The sequence below is a fragment of the Carassius auratus genome, unplaced genomic scaffold (assembly GCF_003368295.1).
Source record: "Carassius auratus strain Wakin unplaced genomic scaffold, ASM336829v1 scaf_tig00214400, whole genome shotgun sequence".
In the NCBI taxonomy this organism is placed as follows: Eukaryota; Metazoa; Chordata; class Actinopteri; order Cypriniformes; family Cyprinidae; genus Carassius; species Carassius auratus.
The window spans coordinates 674226-685759 of NW_020527643.1; the positions used below are offsets into that span (position 1 = coordinate 674226).

The window sequence follows — 11534 nt, forward strand, 5'->3', positions numbered from 1 at the left end:
TCAAGACATCACTTGTTCATACAATTGTGGTGGGTGGGGGCAGATACAGTGGCTGGACAAAATAATGCGAACACACATTATTAGTGGGGTTGATAATATAATTTGTGAAAAAAAAAAGAAAACTCGACCTTGACAAAGTCAAAAAGCCAACACCTATAAAACAGCTACAATTGTCTATCTATCTATATGTATCTATTTATCTATTTGTTTTCTTTTTTTATAAAATAAAAAAAAACTTGTCCTTTTAAGACTTGCACTCGATTTATTTTCTAACTGCTTGTATTCTTTAAAAGAAAAGGCCTCCAAAACTACATTTCTGTATTCTCTTTCTTATTCTACTTGTTTTCTTTTTATTTATTATATAACTAATAATAACAACAACAACAAAAACCTTACAACATGTACTGCGTTGGGCTAACTGACGCTTGTCATAGCACTTGCATATTATTGCTCTTTTGTTCTTTGGATAAAAGTGTCTGCCAAATAACTAAATGTAAATGTCTTGATAGATTCCTGAAATGTATTTCAATGGAATATAATTTATTACCAAACAACTTGAAGTGTTATTCATTTTCAAAGCAAAATTTTATGTTGTCATTAAATGTGACACTAAACAGCTTCATCAATATGATAACACTAGCCCAAATATCCCCAACTCCCCAAAAAAGCCACCTTCTTTAGTGTTGATACATAAATCAAAATAAAATGAAGTAATGCTTAACTTAACTGTTTGCTAGAAGAAAAAAAATCAACATGGACAATTGCTGCCAAGCCTCAAAAAAAACATATTTAGTCTGTACATATGGCACGTGGTGTAGCAGTACGTAAGAATGTCTATGTTCTAAAGTCTATAACTTTCTACGGAGAAAATTAATTGGAAAAATATTTCCAGAACCAAGGTCAGTAGAAAACTGGGTAGTTACTGTTAGCTGAATGTGGCATTATGAAAAAATGGCCAGGGGGTGGGCTGACTGGACTTTGAATCTGTTTTAGATGAAAACTGATGAGTTAAATCTTGTAAAGTGAGAGAAAAAATGCTGCAAACAATGAGAGACAAATGAAAGTCAAAATAACAGTCTCACTCGCTTCATGATTCAACACATACCAAATAAAAATTCCTCTGTGATGCCTTCTGAGATAATTACACATCCATATTCCCTTTCAACATATCCAAAGCGCTTGACAAGCCTTTGTTTAGTTTCCCGCCCTTTTCTGCATCAGACTTTCACTGCTTACATATGTTTTAGAAATGTTGGTGAATAATAATAGATTATCTGTCTATTTGGAAAAGGTTGTGTGTGTGTGTGTGTGTGTGTGTGTGTGTGTGTGTGTGTGTGTGTGTGTGTGTGTGTGTGTGCGCGTGTGCATGTGTGTGTGCATCTGAAGACATTCATTCTCAGAATTAATGATTTTCTTTCCTTCTGATGACCTTATTTGTAGATGAGTATATTCAGGAATTTGATCACATGGTATTTAAGAACCAACGGGAAGAACAGAAGAGTTAACATTAAAGTCACTCTTTTCCGATTTAAAGCTATATTATGACTTCAGAAGGTTTTCATTAGTATATGAAACATATGAATTGCTTTTACACTTTTTGGAGAACAACTATAATTTAAATTTGTTGAGTAAATTATGACAACAAATATTTTAGGGGAAAGTAACACTAACTAATGTTTTTGTTTGTTTGTTTGTTTGTTTGTTTGAAATATTTACATGCACTGAATATTTTTATATGGTGTCTGTTAATATTTTTAAACAAATTATTCCATACAGTTAAAGGTGCTGTACGGAACTTTTGTAAAAAAATATTTTTTACATATTTATTAAACCTGTCATTATATCCTGACAGTAGAATATGAGACAGATAATCTGTGAAAAAAATCAAGCTCCTCTGGCTCCTCCCAGTGGTCCTATTGCCATTTGCAGAAACTCCATCGCTCCCGGTAAAATATAACCAATCAGAGCTGTGGTCCGTAACTTTGTTTGTGTTCAAAATGTAGAAAAATGTATATAATAAGCGAGTACACCATGAATCCATTTTCCAAACCGTGTTTTTGGCTTGTCCTGAATCACTAGGGTGCACCTATAATAAGTGTTTATATTCAGACTATTTTAGATTGCTTCGGGGATACCGCGGCGGAGTAACCCAGTACCTTTGTGATTTTTCATAGACATAAACAGAGAGAAGTAGTTCCGGCTACGATGTTCTTCCGCAAGACGCAAGCAGTTCTGTTTATTAACATCTAGAGCGTCAAAAGTTCCCTACCGCAGCTTTAATGTTAATCAGAAAGTCAACAGACAACATTTGTCTGATGCTAGTAAGCTATTGCAGCTCTTTAGCCTGATGCAAGAATAATGGTTAGTTTCAGATTCTGATTGGTCAACAGTTGTGTTTTATTAACGACATTTCATTGGTGTCGGATTATCACTGAAAATTATTTCAGTTATTTCATCAAGTGCACCAAGCACCAACGTTTATGAATCTGGTAAATACTAATCACTGTTTGTGTAATTTTGCACCGAAAAGAATGACATTAACTTTTTAATCTAACAAAGAGCTAGACCATTGCATATAGTGCCTGGTTCTGCTGGGTTGTTGTGGGTGGTTAAAACAACGCAGGATTTGTGCTGAAATAAAACAGCTGTATTTTGAATTCATCTCTGTATGGTATGGTAATGTCAAGCTTAGTGATTTTTTTGCTCATCATTCTAGAGACTGAAATGAAAGCCAGTCTGCCTGCTTCAGCTCTAAGTTAATGGCCTTTCTCCTGCTGTAAGATAGTGCTTCTCATCTGTCAAGAGAAAAAACATAGCAACATGTCTGAACCAGCTGAGTTGTTTCACTGTATGAGGTGAAAGGAGTCGTTTCCTTCTACCAAGTCCTACTTGTTAGTTGCTACAGTGTACATTATTTCTGCCGCCTCCTCCCCTTTGACAACAAACAGACACTCTCCGAAATGCCCTAAATCAACATGAAATATCACAAGTTTCTTTGCTCCCACAGCAGCTGAAGCCACATTGATCCAAGAGTTGTTTTACCACCTGTCCTCAATCCAAAATCTACCGGCCCTTCAGTTGATATATAATCTCAATAGCACTACTACAAGACAGAGGTTAACATTGCAGTTCCAGAGGACTAAATTAATCACTCACAGAGTGAACAATATAGTGTAAATGTAAAACACAAAAAGACAGCAGTTATTTTATATCATATATTTTATCTAATTTTAAATTTTTCCATAAAACGGTATTTATTTATTTTATTATTCTTTGTTACTACTCTTTAACAAAGTGTTACATATGCTGCTGCTTTGCATGATGATATATAATTTATATCTGACTTCCATCGTTTTCAAAATAATAAACTGAAAAAATTATTAAAAAAAAAAAAAAATCAATTACCCTACGGTATTCAAAGGACATCATTATAAAGTTACACTTCCTGTGGAGCCACAGTGCAAATATTTAATTAGTGGCAACATAAAAAACGACATGAATGTGCATGAATATGGACTAATCAAAGGATGGGGGTGGGGGGGGGCATAACAAAATAGTGTTGGACAATATGTGTTAAAATAGTATTGTTAACCAAGCACTAAAAGTTGTAGTAAGTATTATTTGTTCCAGCAAATCTGTTTATTTATCCTTAATTGATCTGCAATAATATAAAATACTAAATAAGGCAATACAAGAACTGAATTTAGTCGATCTCCCTCTCTGTTCTTGAGCTCCATAACCTTAAAATCACATTAATAGATCAAATATGCATTATATGCATGTTGTATGAGAAAGATGAACTTGAATAACCTAAATGGGTCATCACATCTAGAAACCAAGCAACCTGAATGGGTAGACATACAGCATTTGTGCACAAAACGAGCCATGCAGACAAGAACTGGGAAGTTTAAGAGCTGTCAAAAACTTTAAATAAAAGGTTGCAGTGCCACACCGAGCCAGCTGTCCACTGAATTATGGATGTTTCTTGGCTCCAGACTTTGCATCTGCTTGCCTAATCAACACCATTTAAAAGATGTGGTGTGCATAGACATTAGTTGCATTTTAATTATTTGACATACCCATTTTTTCCAAGCCAAAACTGAAGTGTTCCGCTATACGCCATGTATTGAAGTACTTTTATTCATCATTGATGGATCTGCATTTTACCACTGTATATCTGTACCAAAGCTATGTTTTAACATCAACATAAAAATTACAAGTGACTCTAATTTCTTGTTGCCCCTGCCTCCATTCTGGTATGCCTACTATTCAAGATCCAATCACATTCCAGTGGATAAAATCAAGTTTTGCTTACTTATTCTCATTAACTCCAGTTTCACTCAGAAATATATATTACTGAAATAAAATGAGTTGCAAAAGCTTTTAAATGGTGACATGACACCTTTCAAAGAAAAGTATGGCTAAAGAAAAACAAACACAGCAAAGCAATCACTAAAATAAACAAATAAATAAATAAACAATGAGCAAGAAAATTGCATGTATTAGCCAGTGCATATACATATTAATCACCTAAGTGACATTTCAGTTCAATTATTGTGCTTGAGTCAACAAGGGCTTGTTTTAATAACAAAACCCCGGCACAGTCACTGTTCTCTCAAGACCTTGAATGTCTAATGAACATTTGAATGTGAGAGCTGAGGCTGGAGAGTTTCAACAAATCTTATAGTTGACAACAAATAATTTTATTTCAGAACTCTTTGCACTTGAAAAATGTAAAAGGTTAGATTAACATTCTAAAGCATATGCAAAGTACATTAAAGTAATTTTACATTTAAACTGCAATGGTATATTACATTAAGTTAATATATACTTTTAATTTTCTAAACTGCAACTTCATTGTTACAAATGCCTAATCACAAATATATTTAAATGCATGACATAGGTGACAATAGAAATTGCATTCAACAATGCAAAATAATGTGCATATCCCCATCAGAAATTTGCACAGTGACAGCTTTTTAAAATGGAGTGTTATTTATATCAAAATACTGCATATTTATGACACATCTCAATAGAGTTTAGAATATAACAACAGACATATTATGTACTTGTAATCTGTTATTGGTGTGTAGCAACTTTGGGTACTTACGCCCATGACGTACTGTCAATAGCCCTTACCTATTTTTAAATTCACTCACATTATAACATCAAATTCTAGTCTAGTGGTGATGAAAAAGACAAAGGCTTGTTTCTGAAAACATCAGGTATTAAACAGACAACTTTGACTGTTGAGCAGACTGTTTTTCAGATGCTTATGCCAAATTTTTAAAACTCTGTGGCATGTAAAAAAAAAAAAAAAAAGATTACATTTTCAGAAATACAAAACTCTTGGGGAGTGTCAGTCAGCAAGATTCATTAAACCATTAATGATTCAAAGATCCGATAAGGTAATAATGAAGAGGTGAAAATGTTAATAACGTTTAATAACTGCACACTTTACAATGTGACCATGTAAATATATTTTTAAAGGAAAATTAAATAAATTAAATGCAGTAAATACAGGATATTTAAGTTACTAATGCATTTAACTTCTGACATGGCATGTCTTTTTAGAAGATGAGCTACATCTAAACAATGATTATTGCTATCATTGTTGTTGTTCTTCTTGTCAATATTATTGTTCAAATTGCTTTTCATCTTCTTATTTTTCTTCTTCTTATTTAAGCTCTCAAACTACACCAGATTGTTGCATTTAACTTAACATTTTCTTACAGGGAAGCATGCACTGGACCTCCCTAGATACAGTATATCCAAAGTCCATACACCATAGTCTCACAACAATCTGTGGGACAATATGCTTATCCAGAAAAAAAAAGTCTAACTATCTATTCATTTACTTATCTGTTGGCTTGCTTACTTGACCAATTTTCCAGACTATGAGCAGGCTAACTCCATTTTTGGAATGGAGGGGGCTACTCCAAAAGCTGATGTATTTTGAGCAACAAATAAACTTTCCATGCTTTCTACTATTTTGCACATTATGGCTGATAAAACTAGATTAATTAATTCCTGTCCCTGAAAACTCCCCACATGCCTTTGAACAAGGAATAGCAGCAGTCATTGTCATTAACTTTGATGGCACAGCTGTGACAAAACTAATGATTCATTCACAGGCTTGGGAAGCAGTGGAAGTGCCTGCAGCATCACTAATTCTTCTAAAAAAGCGTGTCCTCTAAAACGTTGAACAAAATGGGAATACAGAAAGTAACCTTTGTATTGAAGTTTACAGACAGAAAGAGGAGACTGTCGGGGTAAAGGTGCTCATTTACACAAGTAGGCCTACATCAGCAGTGAGGTAATGGAGGTGAGCATGCCAAGAGACTGCATTTTCCTGTATTATTGAATTTCATGCTATGTGCTAGGATCTGTGTATATTAAACTGCAGGTCTATATATAATGTGTTAATATGTAATCTGCAAATACATTTTTCTATTGATGCGATCTCATGTGAGTGACAGCTGCTGCTGGAGAGAGGAGGCATTTGCTTGTTAAGTCTGATATCACGCATCACTTTTTCTGGGACCAAACACTTTATGAGATGTCAAAAGAAAAACAAAACGTGCTAATTAATAGATGTTTAAATATAATTTGTCATAGCTTGTCAAATTTAAAGGACACTTTTAACGTTATATTAGCAACACTTGTTACACTGTAACCCGTAGAATAGCGCGTGCAGCGGCCATCTAGAGGTCCTAGTTGGAACGTAGGTGAAATGCACGAAACACTGCATGAAAGTTAACAAAAATAATGGTTAGTTGAGTTCAAATCTTTTTTATATATCCATCAGAAGCATTACAAACAGTTTGGAACTTAAGATAGTTGTAGCTACAACACCAGGATGTCTATGAGAAATGTACCTGTCTGTACTTTAAAGAGGGGTTGGGTAGATCTAATAAAGTGTTTAGTGTATTTAATGACCTGAATGTATAAATCTCCATATAGCCCTTAAAGTTAAAAATGTCATAACGTAATCATCAGACTCCTATAAATTTAGTTGTCTTAGGTTCTCACATTTGAATATTAAATTGTGGCTCCCTAAACTATATTTTAAATTAGTCTACAGACAGATTATAGCAAACATGTAGAGAGCCTCTATGGAAACCGGTGAAAGACCATAGACGGCTAGGAATAGCCATATGACTACAGATGAACCATAGGCCTTTCTTTATGCAACACAGCTGACTGTGATCCAAAAAAAGTTGTTGTGATGTAAAACATCCTTCGAGGTGTGTATTTTGATTAGATAAATCATAATGTAATTTTAAGAGAAATAATGATTCGCGTTTTCCTCCTACCCTACTAAGTCTAACAGCCATTGTGACAAATGAAAGAAAAAATAAATAAATAAATAATAATAAAAAATAATATATATATATATAATCAATCAAAATTCAAAAATTCAGTGTCCTCGTAATTTCACCGAAATCATCTTGCTGGGTAATATGTCTCACATTTAATCAATATGGATAGATAGATAGATAGATAGACAGACAGACAGACAGATAGATATGTGTGTGTGTGTGTGTGTGTGTGTGTGTGTGTGTGTGTGTGTGTGTGTGTGCCATAACTTAAACACTTTTTTTGTGCGTGCCATATGCAAGTTTTGATGTGGCTTCATCAAACGCAAAGTCAACGTCCATCTATATTCAAGGTCTAAAGGACTTTTGTAGTCATTCCCCAAAAAAGTCGTATTCCTATAGGGGATTAATGACAATGACACCTTGCTTATAAAATAGTATTTCAACTTACCTTGAGCTGCGGTAACAAAACCTGCGAAAAGCAGCAGGATCTGCTTCAATGTGCCCATCGTGTCCGCTGTAATTCCACGCAGCGCCACGGTGTCTTGCGTTTTATTTTCTCCGATCACAGTAATGCATAGAGATCCAGCTTTGGCAAGAACATCTGACGCCTATGGCACACGGAATCGTCTATGTTTGCTCTCATATCACCGAGAATAGCCACTGCAGAGACGAGACACGGTGGTGTTGAAACCAAAAGTGATTCCCTCGGTCCAAATCGTGGAGACAGAATGGAGTGATGAGGCAGTCCGCATCTAGAGGAAGGCGCTGGACTCAACCATCATGTGAGATACAGGGGAATATGGATGGAGATCTACAGTGTGCAGACTCTTATGGGTCCACATGAAAACATCAACTCATAAAGTCGATTTTAAGGGTGCCATGTAATTTAACAGGAACGATCCGGGAAAAAGCCTCCAACCTCCGCCACAATATATAATAATAATAAAGAAATAAATAAATGCAGTATTGGATTACTAATAGAATTTCGCTCACATTTGGGTCTAATCCTATCGAAATCAAATTTTCTTGAATCTAACAAGTTTAATATAAAACATTCTTTTAGAAAGCATTCTATGTGCGGCTTTATGATGACAAATTACGAAAATCCAGTAATAATGTAAATAAATTATTTTAGAATTTAAAAACTTGTAAAACACATTAATTCATTCATTAATTAATTAATTCATTCATTAATCGATTCAAAACTTGAACACTTGTCCAATAATAATCCAAATGGAGGAAACAGAAAGGTTCTTGATATCCAAAGGTGTTTAAAGAAAATATTTAAGAGATTTGTGATAGGTAATTTACCATTTCCAACGGAACTCACGAATCAAATGAGCATGTAATTCGAATTTTCAATGAATCTACCAAAATTCTACTCTTAAATTACGACGAATTCTAATAAGAGTCATATACGCATTTAAGCTTGCACAATGTAAAATAAACAGTTTTTGCGAAGCTACAGTTTTAATTTTAGTATGAGCATGACATTTTGCGATATGTCTGGGGTGTGTGGATGAATGTGTTTTTTGATTAAAACTTTTGTTTACGCAACCTCATTACAGGAATATTTAGCCTATATAAAATGCAACTCATCATTCATAATATTCATAATATGCATCACAACCACCACCCCCCAACAAAAGAGTGCATCTCAGTTCATCAGCAGACAGCACATGTCTCACAGTTTCCTACGATACTAATAATGGCTGCAAAATGCGTTGGTCCGATGCGTTGAGTTTGAGAGCGAGGCTCAGGTTCAGGTAGATTTAAAAATGTGGCTTTGCTGCCATCTACTGAGCTTGTAAAATCTGATTAATAAATTGAATATAATTTGTAAAGTGGAGGACACAAGTGCGAGACCATTAAATACCGTCATCTTGCATTGTTTTCCAATGAAATTTAATACGAAAAAAGTTATATTCTACTATTAACATAACAAACTGATTAAAATGTTACTGAATTTCATGATGTCTTAGTTTTTGGTTTGCCGTCTTTGCTGTATAAGTCCTCATCGAATGCTGTTTTTTTTTTTGTTTTTTTTTTTTGTTTTTTAATCATTTGTGCTCTTTCTTATTCCAAATTCGATGCTTGAGTGATTTAATTTCGTCTACATATTGACTGCATTTAAATCGGTGGCGCTGTCCACGGCGTGGTGCTGAAACAGTGTTGTCATTGACTCTAGCAAAGGAAAATAATAACGTTCCCTCCCCTGTGCTTTCTGTGAAGGACACATTTAGCATCACATTTTCCAGATCTTTTTTTTCCATAGCAGAGGCCTGAGATTCTGCTTTAGAATTGATCAAATCAGAAAGAACAAACAACACTTCGGCTTTTGGCTTGTTTTAAACAAAGCAAATGCTTGAATCTAATTATATTTAAGTTTCTCAATAGAGGATGTCAGGCATGTTAAATTTCGCATCTGAAAAAGGGGGCTGGCCCTATAATCATTTTAGATTATTACACCTTGCCCATGACATAATCTGAATAAAGTTAGAATAATTTATTATTTGTTTATTAATTTAAATTTCAAAATTTATTAATTTAATTCCAATGTTTTTTCAAAGTCTATTAAATCCATTCACTGACAAGTCCAAAATTTTAAAATCAGTTCATTTTATTTTCCACGTCATATTGTATCTCTATCATGTATCTCTTTACCATATATGTTATTTATTTTATAAGTTTTACTTAAAGAAGCATATATGTTTTGTATTTGTATTGTAAATTCCATCAATCATGCTGTAACAGATGGACTCAGTACACTGTAAAATCTAATAAATTGGGCTTACTTAAAAAAAGCATGCAAACTGATTGCCTTGAAAAAACTAAGTAAAGTGAAATAGGAATAGTATGTTGTACTGACAAATGCATAGTTAGTATAGTTAACTTACACAAGAGTTCTAGTAACTAAAAAAGAACTTTAGGGGGTACTTGATCCTTTCATTTAGGTTTACTCATGACTTAGTATAGCTACTCACTGACTCCCAGAATGCATTGCGCAGAATAAATTATGCAGTTGCTTTGTTTTAAAGTTGTTGTTTTTATTTGCCAATTTTATTTGCTGTCTTGTGTCAGCAGTAGCACAAAAAAAGAGCAAATAAAATGGCTATTGTTACAATTAATGAAAAAAATTTAATTTAATTGTTACCATTGTTGTGATTCACGTGATGAATGTTTAAGTTTGTGTGTGACTTCAGCATGTTACCACTCACTATTTAAGGATTATATAAAAAAGCATAACTATCTATTTATGAAAAATAAAATCTAAAAAAGGTAATTATTAAACATACACAAAAAAAAAAGATTTAATTAAAAAATAGGTCATTTTATAAAAGCAACCTATTTATTACTTTTCTTTGAAATCAAATAACTCTGCTGTGTAGCCACGAGATCAGACAACTGGCTAACTGAGGTCAGTTGATAGATGAATTGTAATCAGGTGCTGGAGATTAATACTCAGGTGAGGGAGTGCACAGTCGAAATAAAAAATTGGATGACAAGCAATTTCTTACTGCTAAATTCAGAAAAAAACAGAGGTGTTAATTATAGGGCCTAAAAACTCTGCTTGTAATAACCTAGAACACTGTCTAAGACTTGATGGCTGCTCTGTCAATTCTTCGTCATCAGTTAGGAACCTAGGTGTGCTACTTGATCACAATCTTTCCTTAGAAAGCCACGTTTCTAGCATTTGTAAAACTGCATTTTTCCAATTTCAAAAATATATCTAAATTACGGCCTATGCTCTCAATGTCAAATGCAGAAATGTTAATCCATGCATTTATGACTTCAAGGTTAGACTATTGTAATGCGTTATTGGGTGGTTGTTCTGCATGCTCAGTAAACAAACTACAGCTAGTCCAAAATGCAGCAGCAAGAGTTCTTACTAGAACCAGGAAGTATGACCATATTAGCCCGGTCCTGTCCACACTGCACTGGCTCCCTATCAAACATCGTATAGATTTTAAAATATTGCTTATTACTTATAAAGCCCTGAATAGTTTAGCACCTCAGTCTTTGAATGAGCTCCTTTTACATTATAATCCTCTACGTTCGCTACGTTCTCAAAACTCAGGCAATTTGATAATACCTAGAATATCAAAATCAACTGCGGGCGGCAGATCCTTTTCCTATTTGGCGCCTAAACTCTGAAATAACCTACCTAACATTGTTCGGGAGGCAGACACACTCTTGCAGTTTAAATCTAGA

The 11534-nt window shown here is 34.1% G+C and overlaps 1 protein-coding gene across 2 annotated transcripts in view; it reads right to left on the minus strand.

Moving 5' to 3' along the window:
• LOC113091948 (CUB and sushi domain-containing protein 1) overlaps positions 1-8109 on the minus strand; it is a 546185-nt gene extending 538076 nt beyond the window's left edge. For both annotated transcript variants that reach the window (XM_026257629.1, XM_026257628.1), the window contains exon 1: positions 7771-8109. In XM_026257629.1, coding sequence (XP_026113414.1) covers positions 7771-7828 — 58 coding nt within the window. In that variant the 5' untranslated portion in view covers positions 7829-8109. The remainder of the gene's footprint in view (positions 1-7770) is intronic.
• Between the last annotated feature and the right edge of the window lie 3425 nt (positions 8110-11534).